The 22,971-nt window shown below is 37.2% G+C and overlaps 1 protein-coding gene across 2 annotated transcripts in view; it reads right to left on the bottom strand.

Annotated features, from left to right (window-relative positions):
- LOC128886190 (lachesin-like) overlaps positions 1-22,971 on the bottom strand; it is a 152,177-nt gene that overhangs the window by 7,218 nt on the left and 121,988 nt on the right. The window contains exons 4-7 of one of the 2 annotated variants that reach the window (XM_054140842.1): positions 22,063-22,221; positions 13,548-13,676; positions 9,806-9,943; positions 6,149-6,298 (exon numbers count right to left, since the gene is read on the bottom strand). In XM_054140842.1, the coding sequence (XP_053996817.1) occupies positions 6,149-6,298; positions 9,806-9,943; positions 13,548-13,676; positions 22,063-22,221 (576 nt within the window). The remainder of the gene's footprint in view (positions 1-6,148; positions 6,299-9,805; positions 9,944-13,547; positions 13,677-22,062; positions 22,222-22,971) is intronic. The other variant, XM_054140843.1, reaches the window with a different exon arrangement.

Here is a 22,971-nt window from a genome sequence, read left to right as displayed (position 1 = left end):
CCGTTATACGCGGCGAACTGCTTGTAACAAACAACTTAATTCTACCATTGAATTCGTATATGTAACACAGTATTTTGAACCAATCATAGGTGAGTAGTTTCTGTTGAATATGGAGGAATTCGTCACAAGTTTGATATTAATTTATTAGTTATTAGTTTATTCAGACATAATCTTGATTCCAGACTTTCAGGATATACTTTTGTCACTGTATGCTCGTAAAAGGCATAAAATTTCCAAAATTAAAGACTGACATGAAGCCCTCAGTACTATGTTTTTATTCAATTGAGAATATTTACGACTCCAAGTATCAGTTCATCTTCAGTAAAAAAAAAAACACAAAGAACCCAGGAATATAATACATAGATACGAATTCTTTTCATAAAAATTGAAACAAAAATTAATTTGAAATTTCTAGTCTTGTTTGATTTCTAATGCATTTTCGTATAATATTCCACACTTTGTATCGCTGCATTATACTCCACATTTCATAGTAATACACTTAGTTACTCCCAATATTAAATACCTAGAGATCCAAAGACCATAACGTTCCCCAGGGATGCCACGTACCCCCGAAAAGTTGAGAAACGCTGCACTAAATGATAATCAATTCCGCGGAACATGTCGTTAAACGAAACTGCGGAACCAAATTGCAGCGTAATTTTCAGCCGGCGGTTTTATGGTCGAAATATCCTTGAATCCCGGTCGAGTTCTGAATCGATAGATTAGTCTGCACATTAGCGTCGGCGGTGGAGGACTGATACAGGATATCAACCCCCGTCAATGTAACACTAGCGAATACGTCTCCCTACTCCTCTCGATTACAACAAATTATCGTCCTTGCCCCCTCCGCGATCTGTTCATTAATAGAGATGAACGAGCGGCAATCCTCATCACACCATCCAAGTTATGGGCCAGGGATTTAACGTCCCGTCAAATTGTATACCGTTTTCGAAAGCCGCTTTATGTCAGATCACGTACGAACGATCGCGCGAAAATGGCGCATCGCGATATCGTCCGTGGCGGTCGATATGTCCGGGCGTAATAACCGGAAAAATAATCGGCGAAGCGATTGGACTTTCCGCGCGATGCTCCACGCTTTGACGTATTGGAATGTCGTCCAGCTGGCGTCCCGCAAAACCCAGCCGAGCTCCTGTCACTTGCACACTTCGTCGAAACGACGAGAGGCAACCCCGATCATATTCACTCTCCTCCTCCTCTATTGGACGCAGCGGAAACGGGTATTAACGTGAATCGCGGTGGATGTATTTGAAAATACGATTCGCTTAATTACTTTTCCGAAAAAGACGCGACCTGTCTCTGGCGTTCGGCGTTCCAAAACTTGACGGGACCGAGACCGCACGATAACCCCGTTTCAACGTATCGGGAGCTTTTGCCGATGAAACCCGACCACGGGTAGGCTCGTTTGGGAACGGGCAATTTTCGCGGACGTCTATTGGAACGTAAGAATGATTTAGAACGTGGGGGATTGCTGGTAGGTATTATTAATGTAAAATTTGAAGGAAGTTTGTTTATGAGTTATCTGTACCACCTTCTGGTGGAAAGTGTTCAAGAGTACTTAATTTATGGGAATATTAGATTTGATTGTTATTATAGTAACGTACAAAATTATATTAAAATTAACCGTTTCTTACCCATTTTTCACACTAGATAGCATTTGTATGTATGTGTTTTGTAATTTCCCAGTCACTCATAACATTTTCGTCCAAACCAGATGAAATTTGGTTTACTTACTATTTTATGTTGTAGTGAAAAGCACAAGGCACTTAATTTGTAGAAATATTAAGTATTGTTTCAAATTTCTCAGCTTAATTATAATTCTCATTATCTGCATCACGCTAAATTCTATGTTTTCACGAAACGCTTGTTCCATGTGTCCTATCCTTATTGCCATATCTAATGGTTACATACCACCGATTTTCAATAGAACGTGTAGTGACTATAACGGTGTAACAAGTTACTCGAGAACATTGCGTGGAACTATAGTAGTACAGTCACTAAAGTTCTCGCCATTGCTCAATAGTATTCCACTTTCCGTTAAATTCCTCCTCGACACGTCAATAGACTTTTCAATATTAATTGCTGCATCGATAAACGTTAAACGTTACATTCTCAACAGTATTCTGAATTCTACGGCACATATAATACAGTCCCCAAAGCTTGAAATTAATTGAAAATTGATGTAACAAAACATTCTATTAAATATTATTTATTTCCATATAAAATGCAAGTATACTTTCATGTTCACAAATTCGTAACAATTTTTCTTTTATGTAGATTATAAAATTCCTAAATATTGTACGATACAGCAAATTAAATGAACAAGTAATATCTAAGTGACACAATCTATCGTGTAAATATTAAATATACAATGCTACCTGTTTAGAAATATTACTTGGAGACTTATTCCATCCTACATTGGCAATTCTTTCTTAAAACCGACCAATCCTCCTTTATTTTCTATGTCATCAATAATTTAATTAACGACTGTGCACACACAGAAGCAAAAGAACAAAGTTTAAAATTATTATTCCAATTATTTCCTGCGTAACTGTCCTCACTCGCTACCGTTGTCTCGCTTCTCTGTATTTTCCATCATCCGGCGACATCATTGTCCGATAATTCCCTCCTCTTCGGCTAAGATTTCCATCGAAGCTAATCAACTTTAATGAAGCATGTAACCCGGTTCCTTCTCTTCTTTAATTATTCCCAACGTTCATAACCGTGGACGACGTCGAAAAGGAAAAGTACCGCAGGAAACTCGAAAGTGGTTCGGGAGTATGTTTCAATGGAGCATGGGTCTACTCAATTAGATAGCAGGGCCAATTGCGCGAGGAAAGTCGCGGTAACGCTTGTACTGCTTGTCGCGCACTTGATTTACAATTATCGATAATTAAGTATCCGTTCGAGCGTCCCTACATCTCACCATTCACCATTTTTTTTTCTCCTTTTCAACGTACACGCTTATTTCACTCCTCGTGGCTCGTTGATACTCTAATCAGGCAAATGATTAATTATCAGACAGAAATCAGGAGCATACTTATATACGGACGACTCGTGGTTTAATTATGCGCCGTCTGGAAAATCCGGAGGCAGACTGACGCGATATTTCGCGGTGTTGAGAACGCTTGGATGAATGATTTTGGACGAAATTGACTAGAACCTTATCTGTTCTAAGGAAATCTTCTATGCGCTGATCATACATTTTGTGTATGCTGTGGTTTCTATGAGTTTCAAATCACTTTTTGTAGTATAATTTTCATAAGCTTGAGTGAATTTAATTTATCGTCTTGTAAGGCTACTTCCAATTTTTATCTATTTATTATTTTTATATACATGTTTATAACTCAGACATACTATAAATTTGTTGTAGAACGTCCTTTGTATAATATAATTCTTTTTAAGTTGAAGATTATTTTTAGCTCCTTGCATCAATTCAAATAAAAGAACATTTATACAACAATTCATTTTCCTCAGCGTTGTTTATTCACCTCATTCTTATTACAGCAAAAACACTAAATCTCTAATCTCGAAAATTTTTTACAATCCCTACAGGCAAAACAAAAGTGATCGTTAGATTTGCGATACGTGTCATTAATAAAATCAAACAATATTCGTCTCGCCTAATTTTCGCGTAAAATCGATATTTAACGTTGGCCAAGTGCCACTGGTTGCATTGACAACCCAATACGGCCGCGTGACGTTAATTTAGGATGTTTAACGTGATATGACGTGACGTTATATCTATTCATCGTCCATTTAAAGCTATCCGAATCCGAGTCCCTTGCCTCCAATTTCGGGGCGCGATTTCCAGCAGCCGTCTTTTCGGAACAAATTGCGCTGCTAACGTCGTTAGCTAACGAGAAGCGGTGCTTTAAAACGCCGACGTTCTTTAGCTCCCAATTTCTCAAGTTCTTTGAGACGGGCGCAAACCTTCGCAGCGGGGTAAAATATGTTTGATGTAATTCCATCGTTAATAAGATTGCCTGCGTCTGGTAAACGTGACATCAACAACGAAAAAATTCGCTCAAAACGGGCAGGACGAAGAAAGAAATAGCGTGCATTAAAATTCTACTAAATCGTGTATACGTCAAAGTAATATGAAGAAGAAAATTATTTTCGTAATCAAGAGCACGCCGGTGAACGCGAAAGAACTGAACACACGAAAGCCTGTACTGTAACATCAAAGGGAGACAAGCTAATCCGAACACTCAATTTCTGAGCTTTTGATACTTCTAATTATCAAAATAATAACAAATTTTCCTACTGATAATTACACAAAGGCTCGAATTACCATCGCGAAATAAGGAACTTTTAAGTACTGCCTGTCATTCATTGTGGTTTTCTGTAGATTCTGTAGTTTATTAAAATTATTCACGAGTTTAAAGAACTCCGCGATACAGGGAGACGGAACGAAACGCGGGAGTTTGTCCGTTGGTCTTTGCAGTCGAAGCTGGTAAATCTAAAAAAATTTCAGCAAAGGCAAAAATACCGAAATTTAATCGCTTTGTAATTAGAGAACGTGCGTTCAGGTTACGAACATTTTCCGACAGTAGAGGAACTGCAATTTCATATTACTAACGTTAGATCGATAGCGCAAAATATCTTCAGAGATGAATTATATAGATTTGATATTAATTACATTTCAAACTAATATTACCTGAGAATATGTTTTTAATTAAAACGGCAAAATTATAAAAGAAAATTTCCAAGAGAAGAAACATAATTAAACGAAATCAATAAATAAGTTGTTAGAGCTACAAGTAATGCTATTGACATTGTAGTTTATCTATATCTTAGTAATTATAGAATGATACTGAAGGATATTCGAAACGAATTTGTTATTCATATTACGTCTCTGGCACACAATAAAAGTATTAACTCCCGTTGCTGAATGAACTTGATCCATGCAAATAATTGCTCTACTTCCTTCCTGGAGCAATTAGACCATCTCCACCGACGCGTACAATTTCATTTAAAGAGGAATACTCAATTTTCATTTGAGGCAGAAGCTGCTATCAATAATAATTTATACAGTACATTCCGTGGGTGCAACGTTGAAATAACTTGAAGCTGACGAGGAAATCGGCAAGAATTGCAACCAATGCGAGGGAGTAAATTCATTTTTGGACGTTCAACTTCGCGAAACGCTTATGCGCTACTGGGAAAGTCTGTCTTTGATTCGAAACAATGGGCAGAAGTAGAGCGGTGTATTTATTAAGTTGAATCAATTGACTGTTCAATGGAGTGGCTCAGAAAGGCTAAGCCAAACGACTCTCAGGAATCCAACAACAAAATTCGAGTGGGACTCTCGATTCGATATTATCGAGTGGCTCCAGCTACCCGTGTAATTAGTCAAAGTTACGATAACGAGAGCCCACTTGGTCCGAGCGACGAGTAGAAAAGTTGCGCGCCTATGCTTGAAAATGACTGTGCAATTACGACCTCCTGAATAGATCCACGAATAAAAAAGAATTATATAATCGAATGGGAAATGAAATTATTCGACGTGAACGGATCCGTTCGACTGCGTGAAAAATCTCACGTCGCGTTGACTCTCGTAATCGAATGTTCCGCCACGATGATCGATGAAAAAAGATAAAAACAATGTACATGATTTGTGTAAAGCGCTCATCACTCGTTGAATCTCTGAAATGCAATTTTTGGAGATACTTGAACAACTGGACTGGGAAACTTTCATCGAGTGGGAAAAAATTGAGCTTGTTAATCTGCTGCGGTCGTTGTGAAATTATTATTTTAATATTACATTAAATCCGAAAACTGGATTGACATGCAATTAACACAGTTGCAGACAGAACTTATTATTTTTAGGAGATTCCGTGCTTTTTTTAAATTACTGTTATGGTTTATTCATTTTTGTGAAACCTGAAAGTGAATTATTTTGATGGCAAACAATTCCGTGCAATATTTTGTAATGAATAAATAAAATTCAACTGTTGAATCGAATAATGGCCGTAAGTAAACTACTGTGCATTGGTATTATTTGTTATCTATTACTCAAATTTACTTAAATTCTAATTATACAATTGTTTTCTAAGAAGAATTCATATAATAGACGATACGTCACTCTAAATTCATTCATTTGAAGATCTCAAGCAATTGTACTTACTGTAAACTTTGAGTTTTCCATCTGTTTCACCCAGCGAGTTGGTCGCCACACACCTGAACGACCCGAAGTCTTGAGAACGTACTGAATGTATAGTGAGCCTCATGGTTATCTCGTACCCATTGGAAATTGTCTCGACCTTATAGTTGTTGTCTGAAAAATAATGATAAAACATTATTCAAACAGTTCATTCCATTAACTTAATTTCAATATTTGAGATTAAAAATTGTTAAGAATTCCATTATATATGCATTATATAAAGGCGTTTTTCTCGAAAAACAAGGCCTGTAATGAACAAATTTTATTCCATATTTTCAATTCATTTTGTCCTACAGAATATCCATTTTATCGCTTACACCATCCCAGACATCACGTGTGTCTCTGTCTCCTCGTGCAAACTTGCAAGCAGACATTATCTCCTACGGAGACATGATGCCATGGCGTTAAAAGTAGGGTCGCGCACCACATAATTCAAAATAGAAGTAGCTGTGGGCGACCAACGGAGTTTTCTTCAACTATAATTTTCGAAGACGCGTTAATCAATCAATGTCGTGAGGTTCCTGTTTCTATTCCACCATCTCCCATTTTACTGTAAACGCGAAGAAACGTGGCAGTTTCCATTACAGAAAGGTAATAGTCATCCTGAAATATGTGTATTCATCTAACTATAAATAATGAGTCACTGAAAGTAAAGATTCTAGCTTTAACGAATAATTCACTTTCCATCGTTAAATATGCTTTGAAATATTAGAAGCATCATCTTGAGTGAGATAAAACAATCAAGATACCTTTCTTAACTTTCTAATAGAAATTTGTTTGCACGAATTCATAATATTTTTTTACACATTTTACTGTATTTTTATACCATTTTCAACTTAATTTTCAGGACTCCTCATGTTAGTTTAAAATAAATATAGAGCAAGCAAACATAGAATTAAATGCTTATATATATATATTGACAAGGACTGACGATTCAGTGGAGAACGTTACACAAAATGCAATAAAAATGAAAAATTGCTTAAAATGAATAAACACATAATTAGTTGGTGAAATTTAAATTAAATTTATATATACTCAAAAGGGCTGAAAATTCAGTCGGTATCCAAACTACATCCGATATGTATTCAGCTTACAATGACTGAATATTCTTTTATCTTAAAAGTGACCGAGAATAATCTCTTCTACTTCTCGCATAATCGACATTTCTTTGTTTACTTCACGTTTGCTCCAGCGAAGCGAATCCTCCTCCTATTAACGTCTATTTGAAATTAATAATTTCAGTTTCATTCTCCGCGATCTCCTCGCGTCTCGTCGAATTGAAAAATACGACGAAGGATGGCTTGATGAAGCTCATCACGCAACGAGTTACGCCTCTAATTTCGTTGCCATGTAATTGCACTTGCCGGTCGTTAAAAAGTTGGCTTGTTTTATTATCGCGCGGAACTACAGTGACATGATAACGCCAGTTTCGAATAAGATGAAACTCGGCTGGCAATAAACTCGCTATTTATATGCCTGGTCGCTTAAACGTTATGAAACTGTGTAAAGTGGATGCACAGGCGGCTACGTTATTCGTGCTGGTGTCATTTTCCTCGCGGAACGCGTAGACCGTCCATGTTGGATGCCCGCGATATTTCGGTGTTGTAACGCCGGTAATGCGCGAACGCGAGACATTTACTCATGACTTATCAGCACACGTCACGCGTTGAACGTTCAAGTAATAATTCTTCAACGGTCGCATACTCTCGCATTTATCCGACTATACGGAGTGCACGGGAAACACTCACCAAATTGCAACGGTGCACATTTTAACAGCCACGAGTTCGAAAACTTGTTTTAGAAACGTAAAACGTTGAAACGTGATATTTTTCTGGCGAAGAGTAGTGGTTGTGAAAAATAAAACATACAGAGTGTGCAAAAAGATTGTAGAAAATATATTAGAAAATTGGAATAGTAGTTAAATATCCTATTGAATAATTAAATCTATATTTTTTTTTAATCAAATCCTAAATCATGGAGAGTTTCGAAAATTGTTTCTAGCCATTACGTTTATTTCAGATACAGAAAGAGACAGAAACATTTTCAGTTTCATTTCTATCAATCATATGTCACTCAATCGACTTCAAAGTATGCACAGACTTTCAGCACAGAAATTGGCTTTCCTAATTAATGACAGTAGAGAATGTGGTAGAAATAGAAATTTTAGCTTGGTACCTGATCTGTGAAATAAATAGGAGTTTTAAATAGGAATCTAAAAATATTGCGATTTATTTAATACATTGGCTTTAGTCGAAAATCTAGCTGTCAATTATTTCCATTTATATGAACCCTCTTAACAGCATTTTCGTTTCACAGAAATACATGTAGGTGTAAATATCGCACCGTTTTTATTTGTAATAAACCGTACTATATGTTGAACTGACAGCTTCCTGGCGAATTGTTAACACATAAATCTTTATCAAAGTTGATGTATAAACTGGAAATATTTATAACGTTGACAATTTGGAATTTTTGAAGCAAAAATTGCAACCAAAACTGTCGTACTCTGTCAAAAATTTATACGCTTTAATCGTTGGATTTTTAATTCAAAACTGCTGACCAAAATTGTTTTGTTCTGTCGAATACTTATAGCGTTGTATTATTTAAAAATTGTAGAACTTTATCGCATAAAACTTTATCAAAATGAATAAATCTAACTACTTGTAGCGTTGCAGAGTTCCAGAATTTTTAGCGCAAACATCTCTCTAAAAAATGATATTTTATGAGACTTTTACAATGTTACGTAATGTCACCACCGAGCAGCAAAGAATGCACGGAATTCTGTCATAGTAGACGCGGAACATCGCGCAAAACAATTTAGCACTGTTTCGTATTACTTTTCAACACCTTCCTGTTTTCATCCGCATCTTTCTTGCCGTTTGTTTCGTTCCGTTCAATCTGTAAGTTTAACGAGTTTCTGTCACGCCACGGGCAAACTTTGCCACGCTTAAAACTCAGCCGACGTATCAATTAATCCAGAAATAAATGTTTCCACACCGTTCGTGGTAATTAAGGGCGGTAATAATTCATGTACAGAAAGAAAATTAAGATATGTACCGACCAGTGTCGTGCGCTTATTATTAATTTTCGTTGGGTACGTGTTATCAATTATGCTCGCTTGGAATAAAACGACACGCACGTGAACTTCGGCTCGCCCTTCAACAGTTATCATGAGAGGGCCTAGGCTGCGTTTAAAGCGAAACAACAACATTAGGGGGAGACGATTAAAGGGTAAACACAAGTTTCGAGAGGGTTAATTAATGAATTCGCCACCTTTCCACGAATAAAATTATTTAGGGATTCTTTAATTTCAAATCGATTGGCACTTTAATAATATTACTTTTGCAACATTGTTCTAGAAATTTAAATTAAACGAAACGCATATATATTCTCTCGTTATTTAATGTTTGCATAAATTACGTTCTAGAGGGTTATTTAAAGTATCTGTTATTTTTCCGCGAATAACTTTACTTTAAATTACTTTAAATATGTGAAACATCACTGAAAAATTTTGTTTGTGTAACGCTTTAATGTCTATATTGCTTGCACTTTTTTGTAATTGTTTTTGTTAGTTCGAAAAAGTTAAAAAACTCTTCAAGAGAGGATTCAACTTGTACGTACCATTAGTGATCGTTTTGTTCAATGGCCTCGTCCAATAGGTGATCGGTCTTGGATAAGCCTCGATGCGACACTCCAATTTAAGTGTTTCGCCCTCGTAAGCACCAACTAACTGGTTTTCAATCCATACCATTGGTTGAACTGCGAAAAGAAATCCTAGTAATACTACGTATCTCACTGGTGAAAAGAATGAGATCTTCGCCATTCTATTATCCGTTACTTTGTTTATTTACAGGTATTCCTAGGAATGACAGCAAAAATTCATCTCTGAATATATGAGCAAAATAAATTTACAAACGTGCAGACTTCATATTTTTACATAAATTCATAAAAATCATCCAAAAAATGTCCCAGCAAATATTAAATATGTAGAATTAAACTGTTATAGATATGTCTTGAGAAATAACTTTAGCTTCGATTTAGAGATATAAAGCTACGATAAAGTTTGGATAACATAGAATTATAGCAAAATGAGGTACAGTATAGTAAAATAAACTAGAAAGCAGAATATTATGATGAAAATAGTTGTTTCGTTTTGAAGAGTAACTTCTTCCACTCTATCTCTTTCTCTATCTACCTATCTATCTATCTACCTATCTAAAAAGCGACTAGAATAATAATTGTACGGAAACTTTTCCACGCTATTGTATGCATGGAATGGTAGCCAGTGTGTTCAACAGGGAGGCAAGCTAACATGACGTCAAAGTAGAAGTCGTGCTTCACATGATTCATGGTTGGAAAAGTGGCCTTGAGCAGTCAAGCGAACTTGATGCGACTAAATTCACGTATAAATGATGTGAAACGTGCTGAAAGAAGTAACGCAACTTTCTTGCACTGTGTCTACATTTTTAATGCAAATTTTCAAAAGCTTACGTTGAAAATTTAAAAATTGTAAAATTATTCAAATCCAAACAGAAATTTAAATCGAAACATCAAAAATTAAATTGACCTATATGGTTCACCTGCATGGTATATGATAATATGGAAGGAAACATGTCAATTGTAATCGACGTACCGAAAGAAGACATAATCCTCTTCTAAGAAGATTTAGAGATGTTATTTTAAGTGAGACGACGATTTCCTCAAACAGGCTCGTTTCATTCTGGGTTACTGAAGGACTCTTCAACTGAAGAGTGCTTGACTTGTTTCTCACAAGTTTTATCAAGCAGTGCATGCATGAATCCTTTACGCAAAGCATCCATTGCGTCTCAGCAAGTCACCGAACAAGTCATCCCAAAGAGTCCTTCAGTAACCGGATTTTGAAAAATCCCATTCCCTTTAAACATCATTCAAAGTAGTCATTTAAATAGAAATACTCAATCGTAATTTTGTTATGTTAAAATAGTGTGAATCTCAACCTGATGGACATTACAATTTACCTATACATGTAATACTCAGAAGGAAACAAATTTTGATTATTGTTCCTCTATCAAATTATGACTGTACTTGTGAATTATTATGTATAAAGATAAATTCTATACCTTCACATTTCATTATTCATAACTCCAGTTTAAATCAAGGAAAATTTAAAGTTGTATGGATGGTTTTCATGTATAAATAAATGGTACCTTTAACCTAAAGGTACAGAATTAATTTCTACATACGTAACTTTCTTTAACATGCTAATTACGATTTACATACAATTGCGATAGCTAACTTCATATTCATGAAAAGAAAAAGCAGTCGTCAAGATCGAATAGGTCGCGAGCTATAACCACCACAAAGTCAGTATTCGAAGAACCCTTATTTTAATCAATCCGTAAGAGCGTCGACAGGTCGGCTCGTGACAGCAGAGCTTCGCCGCGAGCGGAAAATATTTAAGGCGCCACTTCGGTCCCCGGAAACAATGGTCCTTCGCATCTGCCATTCACGATGTCCCAAGTGGCGTCGTTATATGGTATGCTTTCGCGACATATCCACGGCCACGTTGTGAGACTTCAAATTGCATTTTCGAGCATACGTGTCTAATACTCCACCTCCAGCAGACGTTCTTCGCTATCCAACATCGTTACCGCGTGGCAAGTTAGATTTATGACACGGTCGCGAAATGCTCGCCATTTTTCAGTTGGAGGGTTCGTAACGTACAGCGATGAGCACGCTATGAATTCTTCCGAACGTGATACAGTGGATCCTGCTTAAGAGACACCTGCACGGGCCATGTCTCTTAGACGTCAATTGGGTCCGAAGTGTAATCGCTCTTATTCCCTTTTAATGATCCAAGATCGCAAGCTGAAGGTATGTAAAAGTTAATTGTCTAAGAACGGTCTCGATATTTGCTCAAACTGTTGAATGAAAAATATAAATATTTAATATTTTAACACTAAAACTTCTTGCTGCAATTTATGGTAAACATTTTAATTTTATAATTAATTAAGTCATTATTTTCAAAGATATAGCAGTATGCGTAAGAGTCATGAATTGAACGTTCGCAGTTTCAGTGTTAAATAATTTCCAGCTATAGTAACAATAGTAGATAATATTAGACCTGAGTAAGTGGCGAACACCAGTGAATAACACGGCAATTAACATATTAATAATAACGCCGATGTTCCGAATTTCTTAAGTGCGGCAAGCTCATTAAGAGGGTCGAAAAGGGGTCGATATTTATTATGTATAAACCGTTTTTGACCCTCTTAATAAGCTTCTGTGCCCCGCCTTACAAATGAGGGTTGACTGAGGCTTTCGCTTTGTTGGGATGAAAGATGGTGACCTAACGGTCCTTGTTACGTCAGCGGTTCCAAGAAGTGGAGGGGATAATCACGCGTCTCTTAGACAAGATTCAGTATAATATACTGCAGAATCGTAATGAATGCTAATCTATCGTCGGGTAAGATCACTTAATATTTGTTTGCACTTCTCTTTCCAAATTTTAGATCAATATAAAACATACTTCAATATATTTAAAGAATTTTGTCATGTATTTGCTGGGACATTTTATTTATGAATAATTCAGAGATGTATTTTATGCCATCCTCCCTAAATCCTGTTCCAAAGGTTATCGATGGATGTAGGTCAAATGTAATATTCACAATGAGTCTATAAACTTTCAACAGGATTTGCAGGCTTCGTACTGAAACCTCTAATGTTTGGAAATGCAACGAGTTTTGAACTATCACTGCAGTTTATGCATTTTCCACTATTTCTAATAAACGTATTTACATATACTATATTGATTCATAGTACACGATACATGAACACGACGAATTCTGTACCACAAGATATATATTACGACGAGATCTTTACCAAGTTCAATATTCACACAAAAATTAAAATAAATTAGAAAGGCAGTATTGTTACATGTGATTCAGAAACTTCGTATTTCGTTCTACCAAACATACTAACATAAGTCTACAAGAAAGATACATTCTCAAGTACTATGAGGTGAGATGAAAGTAATCAAAGAGATTCATCTTTCCTGGCACCCATTTAGTTCAGAAATCAATCGTCTGTAAAGATAGAATTAAGCTTTAGCGGCTTGGTTTCCCTCTACAGTGAATCAATTGCAAATCCAATTAGAGAGCAATCAGGTTCAAAGCTTATGTAATGCAGTATCTACAATCTGGTTACAATGGAGCCATAATGTTGTCGGTCCCCCTTGTTGCGTCACTCGTTTGTAATTCCTTCGCATCGGATCCGTCAACAGTTGAAATTTCCGTGTCACAAGTGGAACTTTAATCGCGCCCTTTAATTTGACACTGTTCTGGAAGAGAATTGTGCGGGCACGGCGATGATTTTAGGTACCTACAGTGAACAGTGAGGACGATCCGCTTGCTGACTGACGGTAGCACGCCGTTCGAAGCTATGCAGAAATACGGTCCCATGTGGACGCGCGTCACACGCGTTATTTCCAGCTTTGTGCCCTGGGTACTTGGAACTAGAACAAAACACAGGGTCGTACAGATATAAGTGCTTCGTTTATTGGTCGCGTTTATTAGCTGTTTTCACGCCTGCTTGGAGTATAACGATTTTGAAGGAATTGTTGGATACTCCTCGTTAACGTTTTGTTTATATTTTTTTATTTTATTTGATACTGGGTGTAGATAACTGTGTCATTTTAAATACTCAAGTTATGTATTATGTAAGCTTTTTGAGGTTTGGGGATAATTATATTTCACACAGTTTTGTCATTGATTTATCTGTTATTAATTGTGGGATATATTTAACAGGCTAGTATTGATTAATTCAACAGCGAGAAACGAAGACAGCGTCTTGATTTATTGAATGAGAATGTCATTTGCAGAAGCATGTATTTTGGAATCTGGTTATTTATAGTACGTGGGGATTATTGCGATTGAAAGAGATAAAAGATAATACTGAGGTGGCTAATAAGGAAGCCTATAGAAAGGAGATAAAAGATGCAGAACGAATAGAGTAAACAATTATAACACAAAAGTATAAAATATAATTTTCTTAATTTATTTGAAAGCTATCACAGTCAATGTATGTACCTTTGCTAGATAAAACAAACAAAAGGTAATATGATAAAATCTCGAAGATGTCCACACATATATATATATATATATAGAGCCATATGTTACATTCTTAAATACGTTGTCTTAAAAATAAACAAATTGATCATTGTAGCGTCTAAGACATGAACACGCGATCCAATACTAACAAGTGTGCGAACTCGATCCTGATGCGCGAACAACCAAATCATAGCTAGAAACTGGCATAAGGTTCGACCACGTGAAAACTGAGATTATTAAGCCATTGATATCGCAAGGTCGATTGCACTGAAGCCGGTGTGTTGCAGTGCTTTTGGTGTCCATTTTAATATCTGGTATCGATATTTGTTCAGTGAGATGGAACACGTGTAGATTCACCTGAATGAGCATCGACGAAAAGAAAGGATGCAGATTGGATAACGATTACACCAATTGTGGAGGTTCTGCAAAGGATGCTGCGTTACCATGCGATAAATTAATTAATACGGTTATTCTATAATTATATAGGACGTTTCAGCGTTATACTATTAGGTTTACTTAAATAGTTTCGTCTTACTTATGCTGTGAAAAATGAAGACCATTTAAGATTATAATAAATCGTAACAATTATCATTTATAACTAGTAGTTGTAGACTAAGCAGGCTTCATGAAAAATAGGTTAAATATATTTTTACATAGTTAAGCTGCAGATGGTACATATTCAAGCAGCCAAGAGTTGCTCGTTGAAGAGATGACTGAACACAAATAGGAAAGCTTCGTAGGCAAAGCCGGTGAACGCAGTTCTCGAATGTAATTAGTCTACCTGAAGGAACATGTAAATACTCGAATCAAGTCTGAGGGTTTATACTGCGTCATTGTAACAGAAATAGTATTCTTAAGGATGATCGATTTTAACGAGGTGAAATGTAAAAAGACATCCATTGTTGGGTCTAAACAGGATTGAAGTTTATTCATTTCACACGTACGTCATTCATTACATACGTTTATATAATCATTATAATATGGTCAGTTGTTTTTTTGCCTAACGCATTGCTGATACAATAAAATATCCGTAAAATTCTTAGGATCATTCTTCATGAATTACAAGAAAAAGCAATTGAAAATAGTAACCGATGCAACTATTTCAATTTTCATGAGAAAAATTTAAAATCTCGCGAGAAGACTTTTCTAAGTTTCAGAGCAAAATTTCTAAAGGATGCAGTCGATAAATTAAGAGAAATAATTCGAAAGTTTTCATGGATGAACTTCTTCCGGCGATAGCAATTTCTAGTCTCAAGTCTTTCTCGAATTAAGGTGTCTCAGTAAAAATATTCAATATCGCCCCGACGAATCTCTTGTTCCGTCGAATTTAATTGAATCTAGAGAAATTTAAATAAAACCACAGCTCTAACTGAAATCGATAAAGCCAATTTCGACTGCTCGTCGCATAATAAATCTTTTGATTTAATATTTCTTATTTATCTGAAACCACGAACATTTTTCACTATTTCCAATTAAAATTCAACCTTATAGAAAGGGTAGTAAATTTGTTTGCTGCTCGCAACGAGCAACGAACAACGAGCGAAACCATTTCCAAACAATTCACGCATTTCAAGTGATGCAAGTCGACCTTTCAATGAATTCGAACGCCGAATTTTATTTTAACACGCGTCAATGCTGCTTCACTGTCGGTACAATTAATTACGTAAACTTTATTACATTTTAACTCCGCTAACACACTTCACAATTCCGGAATGGAGTTTAATCAATAACTACATATAGTTAATTCCACCTCGATTAATTGTCTTGGACTTTGAAATTGTTTCGAGCAGCTATACCGTGTATCCGTTTAAGCAGACCCATTAAAAATTTCCGAAATTAAAATATGTATATACACTACTATTCGCAATGAGACTGACGATTTATGAAGTTATGAAATTGACGAACATTATTCTTGAAACACTACCGCTTGAATTATTAGTGTAAGCAAGAAATTGGCTAGCTACTTGGAAACTATTTTATGAGATATTTGGAAATTCACGAACTCAGAAACAGAAGACATCAATTTATAAGTGATTGACGCATCGTTGCAACACGGAGGAGGTGTCCACGTGAACTTTAGCTTCATGAAATAATCGATCGTTCTAAATAATGACAAACACATTAGAAAGTAGAACTACCTCCTTTATTTCAGAAATTACTTAGAAACCAACAGGCGAGACTAAAAGCGTTCATTAATAAATGATGACAGACCTGCCGATGTTTATAATTATTCTAACGCAAATAATAAGTATGTATATTTATATTATAGAGATGAAATAATATAAAGAAATGTTTTAATGAAAATGTTTAAAGTACATATTTGATGACATTAAAGATCTTTTTTTATATTTTATGAGTACTGCTTTTAAAATTAAAAATTTTAACTTTATCATATAATAAATTGTAAAGTATAAGACAAATTAGCAACATACGTATTTACAGTAAATTCGAATTGTTCCAAACACTCAAGGTTTAAATTTCCATTCCACTATTTTTTATCTCTCGCTACTGGCGACAGAAAACTTTTTAATCGATGTTTTTAATAGGAATGCAATACTACGAACAGCGATTTTATTTTATTTCATTAGCTATCGCACTCCTTTCTTTGTACCGAGAGTTCACAATTGCCCAAGGGTTCACGGGTCACAGTTTAAGAAACCCCGTTCCAGTGAGAGGTGTGTCCGTAATTAATGGAAAGAAAATCTCTTTCATACAGTTCGTTGTGCTCATTCCCCTGGGAATGAACAGAAAAAGCACGTCTTTTTAAACACTTGTTGAACAGAATGTTCAACCCGTTGGAATCTCATTCCACGCGTCGAGCTGTTCACCCTTGGGCAATTACGAGACCATTGTCTCGAATTGTTCTGAAATTACTGACAGGAGCTTTCACCGTGGACGACTATGCTTTTCATTTTTCTTTATCGAGACTCTCCCGTACGCCAACTGCAATATGACGAAATCGAGAAACGAACTGTGTAGGAGGGAAACGGTGTACAAGGCGGATGGAATATTTTATTTTTCACCCCTACTTATCGCCTAATGGAATCGCGATCGAACGTTCCACGAAAACGACGGCTGGAGAACAGGAAGCGAATGAGGAGAGTAAAAGAAGTAACGACAAATGCTTAAAACGATTCCTCAAAACCGAGCACCGACGATAAAAGATTCATCCGGTGAATAAATCACCGGAAATTCATTCCTATCTTTCGCCTGTCGCGGAAAATCCTTTAGTCTTCCTTTTACGTTCCTTGATACAACGGTGTGAGATGACAATATTTTAACTGAAAATTCCATTCTCTCGTTATAACGCCCTCACTAAATATTTCAGATCTCGAGTCGTTGAATTTTCTGAATTTATAACCTATTCATTTAAGTTTGTTAATTAAAAATGTCGAGTATCGTGAATTATCCTAATTTTAGAGAAAAAAAGTTTAGATGTAGAGTGTAGTATAAGGGTTAATATAGATTAACATTTTTGGATTGTGGGCTTTAGGGTGAACCTGTTTAAATTGAACGACCATGTTTTAATCTTTATCGTTTCTGCATCCGAGGATCGATAGATGGAGTTTGAGAAACATGGAATTAAGAGATAAAAGTGGCAGTTGGACGCCTGAAGGGGTGAGAAAATACATGATAAAGGTTGTCAAGCCTTCCGAGACTTACAACGCGTACAAAAACGTACAGAGTTTCCAACGCAAACAAAACTTTTGAAACTTTCCGCGCTGTCAACATTGTTAAGACATCCCCAACTTTCAAATCTTCCGCGATCAGCGACTTTCTGGATATTCGAGTCTTTGAAACCGGCTACGGTTTCCCGAGGCAAAAGAATTTCATGACTTTCCGAATCTTCGAGACTATCAAAATTTCAGTACTTCCGGAAGTTTCATCATTCTTATAACCTTCGAGTGTTTGGGGACAGTTGTACTCTCTAGAGCGTTTTACAGACCAGTATAAATTTTGAGACAGGAGGAATTTGATTTTTAGAAACGTTTGCTATATATAAAACCATTAAATTTTTGAAAAATCTAAGGGTTGGAAATCTTTCAGTGGAGAAAAATCAGAATTTCACATTTTAAATAAACAGCTACTTATTGAAGTGCGTCTGTCAGCCTTTCTTGAAGTATTTTATAGAATGAAAATGTTGATTTTTCAAAAACAGCGTAAATTCTTCTTCCGAACAATATTTGAACTAAACGATCAACAACTGTGGAGCTCTTGGGGGTCCCTTGTACGCGGAGGTTCAAAACTAAAGCTTTATTAGTTTCGTGGTAGATCCGCCCCTCTGGTGTCGCAAAGTTAATCGATCAAACTGTGACAGGATGCTGTATAAATACAAACAAGATGGAGTTATTGTATGAACACTGATCAGTAATAGCTTCATTTATAAGTCATAAAGTCGTAACAAATGTTCGGAATGAAAAAGCCAATAACTCGCGAATTGTGTATTGCGAATATCCCCTTTTCCCGACAAGAATCTCTTAACGTCCAAAAATGTCCTAAATTCGGTTCGTATCACAACAAATAAAACCACGACCGAGTTGCGGTGCATATTATACACGTCACCGCAGCGGCGTCAGTGGAACGCAAAGGTCCAACATTCAACCGGAGCCCGAAATGGTCGAGTGGTGTTTCGGGGGTTAACAGGAGCGGTCGGGCGGGTTGCAAGGCGAGAAAGGGGGAGCGAAACGAGGGAAAAGGCCGCCTAACCCCCTTGCTTACGCACCTGCACACGGTACAATTCAAAACGTCCCTTGCACTTCCGCGCGCAATTAGTCACGGAACGGGGTTGAACAGACGCGCGATGGCGGAGGGTGGAAGGCGGACGAGGATCGGAGAAATGGCGTATCGGGGGTAAAGAGCGTACGAAGGAGAGGCGAGCGAGTAATTCGAACAAGGGCCACGGAATGGTAATTAAGGGGTGAAAGGACGGAGAAAACGACCGACGGCTTTGACGGCTCAAAAACAGAAGCACTCTTCGCCGTCGATTTCGTCCAGCCTGGGCAGATAAGGCTCCGGGTATCTCCGCTGGCGTGGGTATCGATTTTCGAATTCTCGAACGGACCAGAAGTTCCTTGCTGGTGCGGTTTTAGCTGGGGACTAGTGCCGTTCGTTTATATAATTGAAGTATCGAAGCATTAATCGAGGATGTACATGTAACGAAGCTTAATTGGTAGGCTGGCAGACGGAGATGATTAATACGCTCGTGGGAGGAACGTGAGAGCTATTGTCTGATTAGGTGGTCGATTTACCGTCTAAAATAGTTGGTGGCGGGAATGGGCTGTTTTACAAATTCTAGAGGATAAGTATCAGAGGATCAAAGAGTCAGAATGAGAATGTCTTGAGTTTTTCCATAATTAGGTGTTACACTTTGTTTTTAACAATATTAAGAAAGAGGAGCTCATCAGTAATTACTTAGAAATTAAAATACACGTTTGTAGCTGAAGCAATAACTACTTTTTTAAGCACATGTTTTTTAAAGACAGGAACAGACTGTTTGATCAAGTATCAGTTGCAGAGTGAAAGTATCATATCATGAAATAATATGCCAAAATTGAAGATATTTGGATTTTTTTAAAAATTCTTTCTATTCTAAAAAAAAAATAACGCATCAAGAGTCCTCTCATAATTGAAAAGCATGTCTACAGCTGAACGAGTAAATTAAAGTCATCGTGTCTAATTCATTTTCTCTGATTATTCAGGAAGTGTTTGATATAGCAGGGTGTGTGTCTAATAATCTCATGCTCATTAATGGGGATTACTTTCATATCCAGTAACGGGAATTAGTTTCATGTTTGGCGATGGGGATTAGATATATGCTCCAGTGATAGGGATTTTGTCCTAGCAGAACAAAGGAAACCATGAAGGCCTTTGTATTGAAGGGCTTGCACAAAGTTGCCACGCCAGTTAGATACAGTTCTACCTTTACAGCGAGAGAAAATAACTCAAGCCATCATTCTTTCAGGCCTGGCATCCATAATTGAATACACAAAATTCAAAAATTACCGACACTATCGTTTAAGGCGAATGTCCTTATTTGCACATAGGAAGAAAGACCAGTTTTCCTCGAAAACAACACTATTAGGATTTTCTTTAATTTTTTTTATCATACTAATTTTAGTACGAGAAAAAAAATTCAGGTCTGAAAGGGTTAAACACATTTATTGGTGCCACTATCAGTTTCACAACGTTCTATATTATTTTGCAATGATAATTGTTAGTTTTAATGAAATCAATTCGAAACGAATTATAATAAAACATACGATTTCCTTTGTGAAAATAATAATGTTCAAAAACTCGTCAAAAGAATGTTTCAGGAAAATTTTTCTCTTCCATCCAATTACATTCGTTTTAAAATCTTTCTCCGTGTACTCGTAAAGGATGATGAAATTTAAATGGTCCCATTTAAATATACCTGCACATGAAAGTAGAAAGTTACCTCTATTTATTCCACTAAATTTTACTGACAGAGACCTCGCTCACTCTACCGAATTGAACAAAAGTTTTGATCTCTGCTACCAACTCGACCGGACTGTACTCTGGAGGTACAATTCCGCCTCCATACCCTTCACCCAATTCGACTGAAGTGACACTTTAATTCCATTGCCTGTATCAAAACTTGGTAATGCAAAACTGTCGTTGTACTAAACTGAAACTATTTATCCATTGAAATCTACTAATGTAAAGCTTTACTTACACCCACTTTTATCGTAGTGAACTTTACCAGTCGTGTTATTTTTTAGAATTATATAGAATTGTCACGTGTTAATAGAATTTGTAAATTTTTACTTTACTAGACCCCAAGCTGAATAATCTTGTTACAGCTTTATTATCAGGAATAAAGAGTGGATCACGTACCATAATTTATAAAGAAAAATGATGTTTTACAAAGCAGGAAGATGAACAACCTGATAAACTTCGAAGGTAAGTTGTGTCTAATATTGTACACGCTGGAATCAATTTTAGGTGAAGTGTATAAATTGATAACAAGAAAAGTACGTGAACTAATATGGAATACGATGCGCACCCGCTTAGGAATTTTAATACCCACAGAAGCACTACCTCGACATTCGCATGATTTCATAACGAGTAGTAACAAATAAACGCTACTCTGACAACACTCTTCAAGAACTCGCAGGAAAAATCTCTGGAACAGAACCTTCTTTCCGAAAGGAACCACACAACCAAATAATCGAAACGCCGAATTGAAACCGTACCTAAACCTTTGGCGCAGCAATCAACCCCATCGGCGTGGGTAGCCGGCCACAGGCATTCAATTTGACAATTACCGCTCTCCGTAACTAACGGGGTCAGTAAACTTGCAAAACGAAATAGTCGAAGAAGCGTAGCATCCCCTTCTACGTGACGGTAGTCAATCATTGAAGGGGATATCGAGCGACCGTATCAACGGTTGCACACGAGCACGGTGAACGGCAGCGTCGAGCTGTCAAACCTCGCCCCGCCGTGTCTAGTTTTGCAATAAAGATCTCGCGCAATCAGAGAGGCGAGGAAGACGGTCGAACCGTCTGTCACGCCTTTATTCGCCAGCCAGAAGGACTGGGAAGTAAAGGTATGCGTTTCTCTACGAGCAGAGTGGCAATATACGCGGAACGAGGCGCGGGGCGACTGCCAGGGTAACAATGCGAGCTGAGAAAAAGGGGATAGAGCTGATAAAGGAAAAAAGGAAGCGGGTGTCTCTGTGCTGGCTCGGCATAGTGGAGACCAACAGGAGCGAGTAGCACGAATTCGAAGAAGTGCGGAAGGTGTTGGAAGAATCATCTGATGAGTACGTACCCTCTCTCCAGTTTGACAGGTTGTTCTTGTCTTCTGCTTCACGACGCCACGTGACCGTTGGCGTCGGGATGCCCGTCGCGGCGCACTGCAACGTCACGTTGCTCCCCTCCCGCACCACCATGTCCGTGCTGGTAGGGTAGTCCAGGATATCCGGGGGCACTGAAACAATAGCCACATTGCAATGGTGCCAAACCCGCCTCCCTCGTGTACACGCGTACCGGCACGCTCCAGCGCGACGCCGTTCGTCCGGATAGATGGCTATCTGGACCGATCTACCGATGTCTCGATGGATATTCGCAAATATTCTACGCCAGACCCCGGAGCATGCTGACCCGATCAGCAGCGAATGTAACCGTCCCGCACCAACGAGAATCCGATCGTAAAACCTCGAATCCGGCTCGAACTACCTAGCTCGTAAGTTCCGTTGCAAGTATATTAGTGGGAGGGAGGCCATTGTGTCGGGTCATCCGATGCGTAATGCGAGGATTTTTATCTTTTGCAATTGGATTGAATGTCAGGGGCAAGCATCATGTGTGAATGATAGTTTAGAGAAGTAGACAGAATAGAATTATTGAAAGGAAGACGGACGAAGGATTATGTAGAAAATGTTAAAAAGTTACAGCAGACTTAATTATGGAAGATGAAAAAACTGACATATCATTTAATTCTTGGTTTCGTATGTACTCCTGAATTAAAGAACGATCTAGTCAACCAATAATTTAATCAATACAATTGTTACTAACGTTACGTGCCCCCAAAAACCAAGTAAAGTATTCTGAATTAATTTAACAATAGAAAATTAAAATATTCCAATGCTGTATGAATGTGTAAGTTTTACTAAACCATTGTGTATTTTACGATATATAAATTTCGAGTGGTTGAAAATTCCTCGAGTTTAAATTGCGTAAA

This window comes from Hylaeus anthracinus, unplaced genomic scaffold, assembly GCF_026225885.1.
Source record: "Hylaeus anthracinus isolate JK02 unplaced genomic scaffold, UHH_iyHylAnth1.0_haploid 11982, whole genome shotgun sequence".
NCBI classification, from domain to species: domain Eukaryota; kingdom Metazoa; phylum Arthropoda; class Insecta; order Hymenoptera; family Colletidae; genus Hylaeus; species Hylaeus anthracinus.
This window is presented reverse-complemented; position numbering and strand designations above follow the sequence as displayed.